General features: G+C 36.3%; 2 protein-coding genes across 2 annotated transcripts; both read right to left on the reverse strand.

Annotated features, from left to right (window-relative positions):
- Positions 1-256: 256 nt before the first annotated feature.
- Positions 257-1,132, reverse strand: cart2 (cocaine- and amphetamine-regulated transcript 2). The gene is made up of 3 exons (XM_067379837.1): positions 962-1,132; positions 708-791; positions 257-406 (listed from the first exon to the last, which is right to left on the reverse strand). The coding sequence occupies exons 1-3, from the start codon at positions 1,130-1,132 to the stop codon at positions 299-301; spliced, it is 363 nt and encodes a 120-aa protein (XP_067235938.1). The 3' UTR covers positions 257-298.
- An 11,898-nt stretch (positions 1,133-13,030) lies between these two features.
- On the reverse strand, positions 13,031-16,346 carry c24h15orf40 (chromosome 24 C15orf40 homolog). The gene is made up of 4 exons (XM_067379714.1): positions 15,709-16,346; positions 15,372-15,489; positions 15,161-15,288; positions 13,031-15,052 (listed from the first exon to the last, which is right to left on the reverse strand). The coding sequence occupies exons 1-4, from the start codon at positions 15,853-15,855 to the stop codon at positions 14,960-14,962; spliced, it is 486 nt and encodes a 161-aa protein (XP_067235815.1). The 5' UTR covers positions 15,856-16,346; the 3' UTR covers positions 13,031-14,959.
- Positions 16,347-17,692: the final 1,346 nt, after the last annotated feature.

Genomic DNA, 17,692 nt, shown 5'->3' on the forward strand with positions numbered 1-17,692 from the left:
AAAACATAATCACATTTTTCATATTATGCAAGTATAGAAGTAACCGATACACAGACAATTTTACAAAACAAGTTTGCACTTTAATGCACAAAACAGCAGATTAACATTAAATATGACAGTATCACATGTTTACATCACAAATATTTGAAGAACAATTTCTTTACAACTTTGCGTCAGTGTCTTCAGTCTCTTCACTTAAAAAAATATTAATATAAATAAAATTGTAGTTATTTATGATATATAATGCATATGGATTCCCTCAATTTCATTACAATCCGTTCCGAAATGTATGTTTCCATCACAAACACTTTAACAAGAAAAAGTTGCAGAGAGCTCCGCGCGGACAATCGCACATCTTTCCGATTCGAGAGCCTTTTCTGATCGCGCACTGCTCCCCCAAATCACACTAGCAAGAGAAAACAGGAGAGATCGTGTTACTTTTGCCATTACAGCATTTGAGTTAGTGCGTAAAAGCGCACTTGTTAAGGCTTATGTTTGGACACACGTAGTAGATCATAAAGTAATAGGAATTTTCATCTAACAAATATTATTTATTGATAAACAAATGGAGTAGGAGATGTTTTACTTAAGCGATGAAAACAGCCAAGACATTCATGCAACAGTACCAGTGTTGCGCAATGACCAATGTCGCCAGCACAAGCAACACGCACTTATACGCAATGTTAAAATGTATAATATAAATATACCATGGGGACTTGACCAAATTTCTTCTCCCAAGGTGGAATTCGTTTCGTCTGCAGCTTTTCCAGAACTTCTTGCAGAGCCCCGAGCTGGTTTGACAAAACATGTTTCTATTCAGTCCCTTTAGTCAAATATCTTTAAAAACATGCCAATATAACATTTCACACAAAAATCAAGCCAAGTTGTGGCACTTTTGTGTAAATACACGATGTTGTCTAAGTTAAGCTTTCTATTGCGCAATAAAGATTGAATTACTCACAAGTTGTTTTTCACTTGTCAGGTTTGGGTCTTTGGGGTAAAAGTCTCTGATGGCTCTCGTGTCCAGTTCCACCTCTGTCTCCGGCTCAGAGTCGTTCGCTCTGGCTCCGGTCAACAAGCAGAGCAGCAGCGCGCACACAGCCATGCGCGTCCTCAGACTGGAGCTCTCCATGGTCCTGAATGGAGGGAGCTTTGGCACTTGAGCGCGCAACACCGTTATACGTCTCAGTTAAAAGTTTTGGCGCAAATAAACCATCTCGACAGCCTTGCACCCTTTTATGTGCTCCACAGTGCATGCATTTATGTGATCTGTTGTCGCCCCGCCTTTAACATTGATTTCGTTCGCACGTAAGCGCGATCAGTCATTGCGTATGCGCTGGAGACAAGTCATCAAATGCGTTAATGTTGCCCCCGGAATTTTATATGTTCAACTTCACTAAGGACACATCCGTCTATGTGTTTTGACTCAAGTTGTGAGGAGCAGATAAAAATACTGCAGGCGCTTTTGATTGTATAAGCGCAGCTTTTGAACATTTTAGGGCATGGATAGCTGTTTAAGTCTGAATGCATAAGACTTTGTATGGATATGTAATATTCATATACATGTCCATTTAAATATAATATATGTAACTTTATAATAACTTTAAATATGTCATTTGAGCTTACAATCTGGGTGTAGTTAAATACTGGGTGACCACGTACAGATAGATAGATAGATAGATAGATAGATAGATAGATAGATAGATAGATAGATAGATAGATAGATAGATAGATAGATAGATAGATAGATAGATAAAGTTTATCTATCTATCTATCATATTTGGAGTCAAGCATCTGTTTTTAGATAGATAGATAGATAGATAGATAGATAGATAGATAGATAGATAGATAGATAGATAGATAGACAGATGGATCTATCTATCTATCTATCATCATATTTGGAGTCAATCATCTGTTTTTAGATAGATAGATATATAGATAGATAGATATATAGATAGATAGATATATAGATAGATAGATAGATCCATCTATCTATCTATCTATCTATCTATCTATCTATCTATCTATCTATCTATCTATCTATCTATCTATCTATCTATCTATCATATTTGGAGATAGATAGCATCTGTTTTTAGATAGATAGATAGATAGATAGATAGATAGATAGATAGATATATAGATAGATATATAGATAGATAGATATATAGATAGATAGATAGATCCATCTATCTATCTATCTATCTATCATCATATATGGAGTCAATCATCTGTTTTTAGATAGATAGATATATAGATAGATAGATAGATAGATAGATAGATCCATCTATCTATCTATCATATTTGGAGTCAATCATCTGTTTTTAGATAGATATATAGATAGATAGATATATAGATATATAGATAGATAGATATATAGATAGATAGATCCATCTATCTATCTATCATATTTGGAGTCAATCATCTGTTTTTAGATAGATAGATAGATAGATAGATAGATAGATAGATAGATAGATAGATAGATAGATAGATAGATAGATAGATATATAGATAGATAGATAGATAGATATATAGATAGATAGATAGATCCATCTATCTATCTATCTATCTATCTATCTATCTATCTATCATCATATATGGAGTCAATCATCTGTTTTTAGATAGATAGATATATAGATAGATAGATAGATAGATAGATAGATAGATAGATAGATAGATAGATCCATCTATCTATCTATCTATCTATCATATTTGGAGTCAAGCATCTGTTTTTAGATAGATAGATAGATAGATCTATTTATCTATCTATCTAAAAACAGATGCTTGACTCCAAATATGCTTCAAACAGGTACATAATACATTATTGAAATAAAAGTATTTGAAATTATGTGGTTGCATAAATTAAAAGTTATTTGATTTATTTAGCATATCAATGCATAAACCTCTCATAAACTTCAAAGGAGAACTTCTGAAACATTCTAATATTTTATGAGTGATAATGTGAAGAGGAAGTTTGCTTATTAGTGATTTGAGAAAAAGCTGAATAATGCTGTCATTTAAAGTTTAATTGCAAGGGGGCAAGAGCCATCTGCACTCTGAAAGTGACACCCAACTACTTAAGCACGTCTAGACTTGTCTAAGTCTCACTGGAATGTGAATAGGGATTTTTTATTTCAAGGAAAAAAACAGTTTTCCAATGGAAGGCTTTTTTCCTTGGGTAGATATAATAGGCTAATATTTTTGCCCGTCTATGACGTCACATGTAGAGGAAATTATTTTGAGGTTGAATTTGATTGGCTATTTGTGTATCAACAGATCAAATAATTTCTGCCTGACAACATTCACATTAAGCATGAATTTGGAGAATACGTCTTATAGTTAGGGTGTTACATTCATTTGTGGAAATAAAATACGTTTCCTGTAAGCTATATGCCTGGGATTAACTCGTACAAGCGTTCTATCCGAAGGTGATGGTTTTTAATTTCCCAACAGGACACTTTAACAATGGGTGTGAGGCATATGACTCACTCTCCTTAGTCCACATTCATATTAAAACATAACCGATCAATGGCAAACACACCAAGTGTTTTTAGAAAAATTCAGCCAATCTCCTGGGTTCATACAAAGCTTTTGAAAAACACAGGTTGGGGTTTGTTAACATTCGCTTCCATATTTTATTTTGTTGCAAAATTCTCATTCTTCTAAATGACAATGGATGCCACAAAATAATAAGCTGGAAATAAAATGACTGGAAAGATTTGGCCCATAACCCCTGTCAATGAGTTCATAAATCAAACAGTGTGGTGAACAAACTCGTTCTTCTTTCCAAACAGGACTGGATCGGAAATAGAGGTCATGGGTGAATGAAAACCATTTTCAAGTGTACAACATGTTCCCGAACCCTTATTAAAAATACATCCACCAGACAATCTTATATTGAAGAATCAGAGATTTGCATGCACGTGTATGGTTTAAAATCACAAAATATCTCAACATACAGTAACTCTCTAATCTGGATGCTTTATTAAAAACAATCACTCTCTTGGCTAGTGTGGCAAGCATGCTTTAGCTAGAAGTAGAAACTGTCCAATGCATTGGTAGTGAAGACAAATATTTTGCCTTTCATATATTACAGCGGAAAACCATGGGATATTGACAGTTTATGATCAAAAGGATGGTCGTCATCCATCAACTAGCTATTCAGATGTTAAAATCACACAATTCAAAAATTTGCCAGTGACATTTGCCTAAGGCCTTGGAAACAGGGTGTTTTCACAGCAAGTGCAAAAAACCTTCAGCTATTTTTAGCACTGCAGTAGTGTTGAGTTAAGGGGTTTAAAATCTTACCCTTGTTCCACTGCCATATTCGGTCTTCGCTATGGGGCATGATTTGATTCCCATTTGTCTCCTTGGGATCCGCTTATGTCTGCCCACGTCTGCATGTCTTCCAAAAACCCCATTTGTCTCCTCAACCTCCCAAACTTCATCCCCAGTCCCATAACCCCTGCAGTGTTTGACACACCATGCTTTTTCCTATGATTAACCTATCAGTCTCTCTGTAATTTATGCATTGAGAAAAGTACAAAGACATCTAAATTCATGGTTACAGATTATTAACGATAAATGAGCTATGTTCAACAGGTTAAAGGTGACGCACAACGTGATTTAGCCAAGTAAAGTAAGAACTTCGCCATATTACCTCACAAATAAGAGGGACTGGGTTAGAATTCTACACTTAAAGGCAACACGTAGGTTTTTCACTCTTACAATACTTACCTTTCAAAGAGTACATCAGTCTTTTGCTTGTTCGCGATATCATCATTGATTTCACGAACTAACATCACGCGACCCGTTTAAATAACGACGCGTCTCGCTGTTGCGCATCAGTTAGACACAATTCTGTATCAAACAGTTTATCCTGAAGAGACTTTAATAAAAACGGCATCTTACAATTAACGCATTCTCCGTCAATGATTTTCCCTCAAACGCTGAAATAAAGCGCGCGAAAGTTTCTGTGACTGTAAATATTGCGTATTTAATGAGGGAAGCATGTTTCGTTAATGATTGGACGATTTGCTTGTTGCTAAACAACTGGCTAACTTCCTGCTTGGCTAAATTATGGTTACTGTTTTGTTTTGAATCAGCCCGGTCATAAATAAGTTCAACGAAGCAAGTTATATTTCACAAGCTATTAATTCGTTAGTGCATCATATCCACTGTTGCAGAAAGGGAAATGGGGACTATGTCTTAATTATGCATTTAACACAATCATGTAAGGTTATCATAAAGTGACAGTCACTGAATGTGAACAAATTGGTCATTATTGTGTCCGTTTTAAACACAGACTTAAGGCATTCCACTTCCACTGTCTTGTTTATCAAAGTGACAGGCAAAATTAAGCCCTGTGGGGAAAAAAAAAAATCAACCAATTGATTTGCCCATTGATCAGAAGGCAACACCACAAAACAACTGGCCTCAGAAATGAGCAATACAAGGTACTTATCAGGTGGAGCACACTCTGATAGTTTTAAACATATAATTAGGCTACATCCTGCTTGAAAGAATCAAATTAACCTCTCACAGGTCACCAACCTCAGATGGGTCTTTTCCAAACATGCACTTTCAGCTTAGGATGTGGCTTTCTAACAATCAGTGAAAGAAAACATTAGATGACTTTCAGGGCATTGGCTCATTTCAAACCAATGGCACAATTGTGAATGGGATGTTGCTTTTATTCAACAGTTCAATAACAATATGTTAATATACTGAGCTAGATAGCAAACTGAATCAAAGTAAAATTTATGTTTCTATATAATAGTATGTAATGTACTATACTACATAGAATGTACTTTTTTAATGTTCAAATACTTATTTAAATTCAGAATCTACTCAGAGAGTATATGCTTTCGGACGCAGCTTGTTACCGGTTTCATTCCTCAATGAATTAGTCACTGCTTCCGAATATGCCTACTTCCATACTATACAATAAGTTAAAAAACAGTATGTGAGCCAAGTAGTATCTCTGAATTCATGCACTGTAAAAAACAATAAGTAAAATTTACTTATTGAATTAGTTTTTGCACGCATATTTTTAAAGTAAATTTCAAATATGGAATTGAGTAACTCTACTTAACTAAGATAAGTAAAATTAACAAAGAAAATATGTAATTTTAACTTGGCTCGTAAAAGGTTGATTAATTTCTACTTTGTTGCAGTTTCTTTTGCAACAGATTTTACTGAAACAATATAACACTGATTTAAACCATGCTTTTAAAGTGTATGTTTTACTTAGAAACATCTAAGTAAATAATACAAGAGGAGAAACATAGTACCTGAACACAGAGACCTCAGTACTTGGTACACAATACACAACGGCGGTAACATTCGATGGATCGTAGAAAATGAACTCCAAATATCACAAAATGGCAAGTTACTAAACATAACCACAAAAGCAATGATAAAACAGCTGGAAAACAGCAAAAAAATCGACCTCATTAATTATTCAAGGCCCTGTGCATGATGGGAACACCAGTATCAGAAAAGTTGAGTAGTTTTACTTAATTTTATAATGTTGATATTTACGCTTTAATTTCTACAAGCTTAAATTGAGTAGGTACTAGAATTTACTTAGTTTTTTAATTCTTGCCTGAACTTTTTCATTTAAAAATTAAATTTGTTTTTTCTGTAGTATTTACTTCACCATAAAATCATTCTTTACAGTGTGCGCATCCCCTGGACACTTTACCCATGAGGCCACGGGAGAGGATTTGTGAATGGCAAAGCGACGCAACCATAGGGATGCAACAGTGACGACATGGCAGATGTAGTATGTCTGAATTTCATTCATACTACACGTTCAAACTATAGAACAGTCTCGATGCAAGTTTTAAAACAAATGTAGTGCCTACTATACAGTAGAGATGCAACTTGCAAATCTAGTCAGGAGTCAAAATACATGTATCCATCTTAAATTAAATGATAGAAAAATATTAAATTATAAAAAATACATAACATTTTTATCTGAAATATTACACAACCAGACTCATTACAACAAATGTGAATTGCATTGCTAGACTGCAGATGTTAACAGACAGGACAAATTACACAAGGCAACACTCATAGGTTTCTGAATTCCCTTGCTAGCTAGCAGCAGTTGTGTGTATTTACTGGCCACCGCAGAGCTGTTTCTCATGTCTCAGGCCTGAGGAGACAGGGTGGCAGAACAGCCCTTGGTGCTCACAGGCCCCTGAATTTAAAGGCCATGTCACTTACAGCTGTTCCCTACATCTGCCCAATTCCTCATTCTGACAGGCAAATCAGCCTCAATGCAAGCAGCCAGTAGCAAATTCGATTTTATCGGTGCCTTAGGAGTTAACCTGTCATCTTGTTTTGCGTTACTTTTCATGTCAGTATGTTGCGAGCATCACTTGAGCAGCCCTGTAAAGTTTTTCTCATAAGCGGCTTTGTCAGACATTAATAAATGATGTTCATTTACTTTGGCAAGAATTTGTGTTTGGAGGACTGCCATGATTAAAGAGGCGAATAACGAGAAATAACGCTTAGGAGATCATAGAGAAACTCTTCAAAGGCCACTTTTTAATGATCTCGAAGCTTTCTGGGCTGGTCATGGGTGCCGTGTGACATCATCAGCTCTGTAAAGCTGACAAAATACTGCAGATATTGTAAGTATTACACTGCCGCAAATTCTCTTTATTTAAAACAATAGCCTTTGACTCGTGAAGGGGAATGCGTGGATACTCATAATCTGTTTGTTATTTCCGTTTAAGCTTAATTGAATGTGTGTGTGTGTGTGTGTATCCAGGCAAGAAAGTGTTTAATTACGAAGTAACTATGCAAGGATACGAGTTTGTGTGTGTGGAAAACGAGAACACATACCCATTCTTTGAAGATGAATCCCTATAGAGGTCTCTCTTTTCCTGTGTGGGAGAGACCAGGCCTCATTATCTCCTCTTGATTCATCCTCTACTCTCATATCACCAGTGAATATCATCATGTGCTCTGGATGTACGGTCACATGGGCTGTATCGGCTGCTTGGTATAGTATATTCCACGTGGGTGTGTGGAGAAAAAAAAAACTTACTCAATTAAAATGCTGATGGTAGGGAGGGAAATCTGCTCCGATCTAGAACAACAATGGCAACAATGTATAGAAAACTGCTTGATTAGCGTTAAAAAAACTGTACTTTGCTCTTATAAAGACAAGAAATTCCCAAAAGTTTCATGTTCACTTGTTTTGTATTAAGTGCATTACCCAAAATGTTTTTTCTACTAACTTCAAACCGTTTAAAGGGATAGTTCACCCAAAAATGAAAATGTGATGTTTATCTGCTTACCCCCAGCGCATCCAAGATGTAGATGACTTTGTTTCTTCAGTAGAACACAAATGATGATTTTTAACTTGAACTGTTGCCATCTGTCAGTCAAATAATAGCAGTGAATGGTAACACAATTTATAAGAGTCAAAAAATATGCACAGACAAATCCAAATGACGACTCGACGACGCTCGTGACGACACATTGATGTCCTAAGACACGAAACGATCGGTTTGTGCGAGAAATCGAACATTATTTACATAATTTTTTACCTCTAATACACCACTATGTCCAACTGCGTTCAGCATTCGCTTAGTGAGGTCTGATCGCACTCTGACAACGGCAGTGATGTCTCGCACTCATTGAAGCATATGCACTGCCATTGTCAGAGCGCGATCAGACTTCACTAAGCGAATGCACACTAAAAAATGCTGGGTTAAAAACAACCCAAGTTGGTGTAAATATGGACAAACCCATGCAGAGTTTGGGTTGTTTTGGCATCCTGTGCGGTTTTATTTAACTCAACTATTGTTAAAAAATACTATATGGCTTAAAATGAACCCAAAATAGGTTGGAAATTAAAAATCAGACACATAATTACTAGAGGCAACAGTAATAATCAAAAGGTGAACATTTTTTAATAAGCAATTTAATAAATGTTTATTATTTAATTATTTATTCAACTTTAATAAATGTTCATTTATTAAACATATTACTAAATGTTAATTCCCAACATATTTTGGGTTTATTTTAAGCTAGCAATATAGTAATTTTTAAACAACAGTTTAATTAGTTAAATAAAACTACCTAGCAGGTTGTCAAACATTTAACCCAACCGCTTGGGTCAAAACAACCAAATCACTGGGTTTGTCCATTGGGTTATTTTTAACCCAACTTTTTTTAACCCAACTTTTTTTAACCCAACTTTTTTTTTTTTTTTTTTTCATTTATCTGAATTACACCATTCATTAAGCTTGATATATGAAATAAGCACATTTTAGTTTGACACATATTTGCATATTTATGTTTATTTGTTTATACTTGATTTCTAGAAATTAATTTAAGTTAAGCATTTTGAAGTTTCTAAATTGGCAATTGTTCAATGATGCCACAATAATGATTAAATTCAAATCTTTGTGTTTCAAGGAGACTTCTTGGAGTCCAACCTTTCAAATGTATATGGTTTCATTTCTTAAACACTGGAATTATGGTAAAATGATCAAAATGTCACTTCTGTAAACATTTCTTTGAAGTCCATTATGTAAAATCAAAGGTCTGATCTTCTACTGCACAGACCTTTTGGATACAGTTCATATTAGAGTAACGTCATCATAAACAATAAATGTAGGATGTAGCCTGAGAAGAGAAGTGGTGTTGCCATTGTACACATCTGTGTGGTGTGGGTCCTCTTGGGTAATTAAAAATATATCATGCAATATTAAACTGATCTTATAGATGTACAATGGTCTCCGTTCAATACATCAGTGAGTTAGTCTTGAGGGGTTTCATTGCTATAGGCTGATTTGAAATATGGTTTGCCTCTGTTATACTGTCAACATGTTGCTAGCAGGAGAGATGGATCTGGTTTAGTATATTACATCACCAGGTTTGATCCACAAAGAAAGATTAAAGTAATATTCACAGCAAAGACAGAGACTTTGATTTATATGTAAATCTTATTAATAGATTTATGCTATACAGTGCAGCTGTAAGCAAAAGTTGTGTGTTGTTTTGCTAAGGTGTTTTCTTTTTTTAATGTATTTTCTGCAATTCCAGGAGAGGGCCGCATTTGAAGTCAAATGTGAGAGCTTGCCTGATCAGTATCATTAAAATATGTGCAATATAAATTCTTCATGTCAATGACTCAGAGAGATTTACATGAAAAGCCACATTTAATAGCTGAGGGCAGCTGTTAAATTAAGTAATCCTGCAATTAACACATGTCCCACAATGACTTTAATAGATACTCATCCCATTAACAGAACAGTGTTTAAATCATGACATATTGTGTGGCTCTGTGGCTTTCAGAAAGCAGCTTTGTGAAATATGACATCAGTAGAGGAAGGGCCACTCTGTCTTCTCCTCCCACTCATCTTCATTTAGCTCTAAAAGAGACTTTTCTCCTCAATTACTGCTAGGATTTCACCATCCACAGGGTATAAATCATTTGCACAGTCTCGTAATAACAAGATATGTCTTCATGACTGTGCTAATGACAGCATAAATTGGTTTAATCAAGCCTAGTTGTACAAGTAAGAAAAAATCCTTGAGTCACTTGTAGGAGTAAATGTAAGGATCTAAAACGAAATGACCTGTGGAGTTCTCATAATTAATGATAAATCAAAATGATGAAATACAGGTTGGCTCTTAAGATACATGTGTGCTGTAATTTAAAGGTGCCCTAGAATTAAAAATTGAATTTACTTTGGCATAGTTGAATAACAAGAGTTCAGTACATGAAATGTCATACAGTGAGTCTCAAACACCATTGTTTGAATCTCATTTGTTTAAAAGACCTCAGAAGAACAGGCAAATCTCAACATAACACAGACTGTTATGTAACAGTCGGGATCATTAATATGTACGCCCCCAATATTTGCATATGCCAGCCCATGTTCAAGGCATTGCACAAGGGCAGCCAGTATTAACGTCTGGATCTGTGCACAGCTGAATCATCAGACTAGGTAAGCAAGCAAGAACAATAGGGAAAAATGTCAGATGGAGCAATAATAACTGACATGATCCATGATTACATGATATTTTTAGTGATATTTGTAAATTGTATTTCTAAATGTTTCGTTAGCATGCTGCTAATATACTGTTAAATGTGGTTAAAGTTACCATCGTTTCTTACTGTATTCACGGAGACAAGAGCCGTCGTTATTTTCATTTTTAAACACTTGCAGTCTGTATAATTCATAAACACAACTTCATTCTTTATAAATCTCTCCAACAGTGTAGCATTAGCCGTTAGCCACGGATCACAGCCTCAAACTCATTCAGAATCAATGTAAACATCCAAATAAATACCATACTTACGCGATTAGACATGATGCATGACGAACACTTTGTAAAGATCCATTTTGAGGGTTATATTAGCTGTGTGAACTTTGTTTATGCTGTTTAAGGCAAGCGCGAGCTCCATGGGCGGGTAGCAGGAGAATTTAAAGGGGCTGTGCGCTGAATCGGCACATATTTAATGATGCCCCCCAAAAATCTATGGGGTATTTTGAGCTGAAACTTCACAGACACATTGAGGGGACACCTTAGACTTATATTACATCTTTTAAAAAGACGTTCTACAGCACCTTTAAAACTCCTTAATATAAATATACAGTGGGGCCAAAAGTCTGAGATCACTAGAGAATATATGTATCTATTTGCATTTTTTATTTTAATAATAATGTTTTAATTATAAATATCAGCATAACAAAATTTTAAAAAAGTATTTTTTTTTGTTTTATATATGTGTTTTATATGTTTTATAGGTCTACATAGGATTTTAAAGGGTTAGTTCACCCATTAATTACTCACCCTCATGTCGTTCCACACCCGTAAGACCTTTGTTCATCTTCTGAACACAAAATAAGATATTTTTGATGAAATCTGACGGTATCTGATCCACAGGCAGCATTTTAATTACCAATTTCCAAGGTCCAGAAAGGTAGCAAAGACATCGTTAAAATAGTCTACTTGACTGCAGTGGTTCAACCTTAATGTTATGAAGCAACGCCGCCTCAGTATTGGCCGACACTGCACACGTGAGCCACTAAAGAATCGCCTTTCTGACGTAGAACCTGGAAGCACTGCACTGTGTTTACTACATAAACAGTGTAGGAGACTGACAGGGAAGAGAAGAAATTGTTGAATAAAGTCGCTATTTTTGTTTTGTTTTTGTGCACAAAAAGTACTATCATCGCTTCATAACTTTAAGGTTGCAGTCACATGCAGGCCTTGAAAGTGGAAATTAAATTGCTGTCTATGGATGATTTCATCAAAAATATCTTAATTTGTGTTTTGAAGATGAATGAAGGTCTTACGGAGTAATTAATGACAGCATTTTCATTTTTGGGTGAACTAACCCTTTAAGTGTGATTTTAAGGGTGCATCACAAATTATAATTCTTACCATCATATAATTTTAACACTAAAAGCTAAAAGTGGTGCATTATTGCCAGTGTTGGGTGTAATGCATTACTTAGTAATAAATTACTGTTATTTACACTGCATTTAAGGTATATTTCCCTTGAAAAAGTAAAGCAAGGGATTACTCTTCATTTTTCTGTAATTTAATTACAGTTGCTTCTGATGCAGTTAGAGTTACTTCTTGATTATAGAACAATTCTATAAAAAAACAATAGTGGATTTAACATAAAATTTCAATGTCTAATGATAATATGTATGTTTTTAATGTAACCTTCTCCCTTTAAATACGGGTCAGTTCAAGAACAATTTACACGATTTTAAATGATTAAAAAAAAAAAAAAAAAAAAAAAAATCGCAGTTTCATGTCTATCCTTGTATCGTTCAACTGGTCGAGGTTGATATTGGATTTAGAAAGTAATTAGTAATAAGTAATGCAACACATTTTATAGAGTGTAATTAGAACAGTAATCTAATTACACTGTTGAAGATGTAATTAGCTAGTAGAGTAACTTACCCATCACACATTATAGCTGATAAACTAGAGCAGAATTTACTCATTCAGGTCTCGGTAACCCTTTCTGATAATTCACAAAACAAAAGGTCCAAAAACATTAAAAAAAAAAAAAAGACCTACTTTTATGCGTTATGTTGTTGTATAACAAGTGTAAGGCATTGTAAAATGGGATATTTCTGACAACAAATTTTTAATTAAACAAGTCATAATACATTTTAGATGAAAATTAATTTGTTTTCATTTTATAAGGCCTATGCAATATCAGTTTATTACAGAACGAGCTCTGGGAACAGGCAAATAACCAGAGATTTCCATTTACGGAGAGGTTATATTGCAAGAATAATGAATGTATTAGGATGCAGAGCTACAGCTGCGCGATTTAATGTAAACATGTTTCAGTCCTCCTGGCTCCTCTTCCCCTCCCCTAATAGAGGGATGCCTCAAATGTCACTTAGTAAAAGAAAAATAGTATCTGCATTTTCATTTTGTAATGAACTTCAGTAATTAATCAAAACCAAATATTAGTCTCGTTTCTAATTTTACATTTACATCATAATTTTTTTCATGCATGGCTGACACACCACTGATATGAGATGCAGAAAGAGTTTAATTTGCACTAATATGTCTGTGTATGATATAATCAGTCATTTATGCTGTCGAAAATGACTAGGAATACAATCTTGATTTCCAAAATGATACCACATAGGATTTAAACTGAATAAAATGCTGAAATTGAGACTCTAAGAATCTTTAATTTGCATCAATGGACTTTTAGTGAAAGTCTGATAACTATACTCATTAGAATCTCCTTAATGAACACATTTGTCACTGGTGGAGGGCCTCAGGCACAGCTGTGGCCAAAAAAAAAAAAAAGGCAGGAGCAGGATAATTGTCTTGAACTGCAGTGTGCAAAATCTCCAAAAATGTCTTATGGAGTGTACCTCTTTTAAATATTAAATGAAAAACATACTTTGAGACACAAAATATGTTGCTAAAAATAATATGCATTCTTTTTTGTGCATGGGTGATGTTGGAAGGGCAAGTCAAATTTGAACTAGTAATACATTCTTATTGTTGAGCCTTATTGTTATGTAAATATAATACAAATAAGATAATTTCCCCATCCTTACAAACATGTTCGCACTACTTTCAACATTACACACCAAATAATTAATAATAGTAAATACAAAAAAATAACATTACATTTTATTGAACAAAAATCTAAATATAAAATTGCATGGTTTAATTTTTTTCTTGGAATAAGGATATCCTGGAACGCGTAGTTTAAAGGAATAGTTCACCCAAAAATGTAAAATTCTGTCATCATGTAGTAGTTCCAAACCTGTTTTGATTTCTTTCTTCGGCTTTTGAAGAATGTCACTAAGAAAACAGTTGATGACTTCCATAGTATATTTTTTTCCATACTATGGAAGTCAATGAGGTCCAGCAACTGTTTGGTTTCCCACATTCTTCAAAATATCTTCTTTTCTGTTCAGCAGAAGAAAGAAAGAAACTCATATAGGTTTGGAACAACCCGAGGGTGAGTAAATGATGACTATCACAGCAGTGCATGCAGCTTGTCCTAAATTGTTTGTCGGACATGAAAGTTGTCTCAAATTATGCATCGTTATAGAGCAGAGGTGTGCTAGAACTTTTCTAAATGATTAGAAAGGGGGCTTGTTAGTATTTGAAGACTTAGTTCACCTAGAAATGAAATTTGTGTAATCATTTTTTTTTTTTTTCATTCCAAATCTGTATGACATTTTTTCTTCGGAGGAAAATATATTCTGAAGAACTGTTTTTGCCCATACAATATAAGTCAATGGAGTTCAAAACAACATTGGACCCCATTGACTTTGATTGCATGGACAAAAAGAAGAGAAAAAACACTGGTAAATTCTTTAAAATATCTTTGTTTGTGTTCTGCAGAAGAAACAGGTTTGGAAATAATTGCAGAACATTAATTTTGGGTGAACTATCCCTTTAAAACAAACAATCAATTTCAGTATCAGCCACTAGCCTCTGTCCTCAGTTTCTTCAGGATTTCCTCTTGGCTGACATCTGCAGTCACCTTGATAACTTTTTCTCTGGATTTGGAGCCCTATGATGCAAAATAAACCGTGTTAATAATTAATAATGTATTGTTCTGCATATGTGGGCAGAAACATGCACTATACATACACTATAGTCGGCTTTTAAGGGTGCTGACCTTATCTAATGATACTTCACTCTTCTTCAGCTCCAGGACTTTGGATAAATAGCGCAGCAGCTCGGCGTTGGCCTCTCCGTCTGTCGGAGGCGCGGCGATGGCGACACCCACCGCCTCCTCGGAAACATCTGTCACAAAAACAACTGTTGTGGTGCATGGACTCCTCATAGATAAGCGCTATTTCTTTATTCATATACTTATGATACTCAACCGGTGATTGCGTTGTGTTTGGCCCCGGGTTTAGCATGTATTGCTATTGCAATTGTCCCGTCTTTAACTTTAGTTACAGGACCGGGAGGTGTCTCCGGTGGTTTGGGGTTGCTTTTGCTCTAAAAGGGAAAACAGTTTAAAAGTGTTACAAGATTAATCTCTTTAAGAGACTCAGAACATCACTGTACTACATAAAGACAATACTTGACTCACATTTAGGCTAACAGCCATTTATAAATCACATTTTGGCTATTATTATTAAACCGAGTATGACTAATTTGCATACAAAATACATTCATATTCATGAAGAATCTATTGTAATATGTAATGAGCCCTACCGTCTTGTCCTTTTTAGGCATCGTGTTGTATCGCGAGTAGCTGTAAAGTGTGAGTTTCCGCGTCAAAAGCGTCCGACTGCACAATGCTGAGGGGTGTACGAGTGGAAAAGAAAATATTCGAACAAAATTGAGAATTTGGGAAAGCATGAGCTAAAAGACATAAGCATTATTGAACTATCTTGAGCAACCAGCATGAGTTTCTTGTGATAACAGCAGTTTGCACAGGCGCATGACAACACAAGCAAATACGTTTAGTGCGTCAAATATGCGCGCTAAATGTGCAGAACAGAGACCGCGTTTAAACAAGGCTTCGAATAATTTATTTATCTATTTTTGCTGCAATGTTTGAGCTGATACTGCATTTGCTGGCATAAATGACATATACCAGAAATTATATATAGTATTATTAGTAGTGGTTTTAGTTGTATTGTTAGTTTTAATAATAATAATAATAATAATAACTAGAATGTACATTTCCTGAAGAAAATGTGAATGGTGCTTGCAGTGACAAAATCGCCACTCGGTTGCTAGGCGGTTGCTAGGGTGTTCTGGGTGGTTGCTAGGCGGTTGCTATGTAACCTGGGTGGTTGCTAGGGTGTTGCTAGGCAGTTGCTAAGGTACTTGGGGTGGTTGCTAAGGTGTTGCTAAACGGTTGCTAGGGTGTTCTGGGTGGTTGCTAGGCGATTGCTATGGTAACCTGGGTGGTTGCTAGGGTGTTCTGGGTGGTTGCTAGGCGGTTGCTATGTAACCTGGGTGGTTGCTAGGGTGTTGCTAGGCAGTTGCTAAGGTACTTGGGGTGGTTGCTAAGGTGTTGCTAAACGGTTGCTAGGGTGTTCTGGGTGGTTGCTAGGCGATTGCTATGGTAACCTGGGTGGTTGCTAAGGTGTTGATAGGCGGTTGCTAGGGTGTTCTGGGTGGTTGCTAGGCGGTTGCTATGGTAACCTGGGTGGTTGCTAGGGTGTTCTGGGTGGTTGCTAGGCGGTTGCTATGGTAACCTGGGTGGTTGCTAGGCGGTTGCTAAGGTACTTGGGGTGGTTGCTAAGGTGTTGCTAGGCGGTTGCTAGGATGTTCTGGGTGGTTGCTAGGCGGTTGCTAGGCGGTTGCTATGGTAACCAGGGTGGTTGCTAGGGTGTTGCTAGGCAGTTGCTAAGGTACTTGGGGTGGTTGCTAAGGCGTTGCTAGGCGGTTGCTATGGTGTTCTGGGTGGTTGCTATGTGGTTGCTATGGTAACCAGGGTGGTTGCTAGGGTGTTGCTAGGCAGTTGCTAAGGTACTTGGGGTGGTTGCTAAGGTGTTGCTAGGCGGTTGCTAGGGTGTTCTGGGTGGTTGCTAGGCGGTTGCTAGGCGGTTGCTAGGCGGTTTCTATGGTAACCAGGGTGGTTGCTAGGGTGTTGCTAGGCAGTTGCTAAGGTACTTGGGGTGGTTGCTAAGGCGTTGCTAGGCGGTTGCTATGGTGTTCTGGGTGGTTGCTAGGCGGTTGCTATGGTAACCAGGGTGGTTGCTAGGCAGTTGCTAAGGTACTTGGGGTGGTTGCTAAGGTGTTGCTAGGCAGTTGTTAAGGTACCTGGAGTGGTCACTATGGTGTTGCTAGGCGGTTGCTAGGGTGTTCTGGGCGGTTGCTATGGTAACCTGGGTGGATGCTATGGTGTTACTAGGTGGTTGGTAGTTGGCACAGATAGTTACTATGGAGTTTCTATAGAGTTCTTAGCATGTTCTCATCCCACTTTAAAGACTTAGCTAATCACTATTAGCATGTAGCTATTAACTGCTAAAGCATGTGTAGCATGTTGCAAGTACAGTTTGCTAGCATGAGTCAAAAAGCCAACCCCCATGTCTCTACAATGTTCTGATGCAGAGATATAGGCATCGCTAAATGGTTGCTAGGGTACTCTGTTTGGTTGCTAGGGAGTGGCTTGGCAGTTGCCAATGATGATACTCCAAAGGCTGCTTGACAACATAAACCAACCCCCATGTCTTTATGATGT

The sequence above is a fragment of the Chanodichthys erythropterus genome, chromosome 24 (assembly GCF_024489055.1).
Source record: "Chanodichthys erythropterus isolate Z2021 chromosome 24, ASM2448905v1, whole genome shotgun sequence".
Lineage (NCBI taxonomy): Eukaryota > Metazoa > Chordata > Actinopteri > Cypriniformes > Xenocyprididae > Chanodichthys > Chanodichthys erythropterus.

What these genes read in the sequence shown, in the direction of transcription:
- c24h15orf40 (XM_067379714.1), bottom strand. Translation starts at nt 15,855, where the DNA reads ATGCTTTCCCAAATTCTCAATTTTGTTCGAATATTTTCTTTTCCACTC. An exon ending in TGCCTAAAAAGGACAAGACG is followed by an intron (nt 15,490 to 15,708) that starts GTAGGGCTCATT and finishes TTTCCCTTTTAG; the next exon opens with AGCAAAAGCAACCCCAAACC. An exon ending in GTGAAGTATCATTAGATAAG is followed by an intron (nt 15,053 to 15,160) that starts GTCAGCACCCTT and finishes TTTGCATCATAG; the next exon opens with GGCTCCAAATCCAGAGAAAA.
- cart2 (XM_067379837.1), bottom strand. Translation starts at nt 1,132, where the DNA reads ATGGAGAGCTCCAGTCTGAGGACGCGCATGGCTGTGTGCGCGCTGCTG. An exon ending in TGACAAGTGAAAAACAACTT is followed by an intron (nt 792 to 961) that starts GTGAGTAATTCA and finishes TTGTCAAACCAG; the next exon opens with CTCGGGGCTCTGCAAGAAGT. An exon ending in AATTTGGTCAAGTCCCCATG is followed by an intron (nt 407 to 707) that starts GTATATTTATAT and finishes TTCTCTTGCTAG; the next exon opens with TGTGATTTGGGGGAGCAGTG.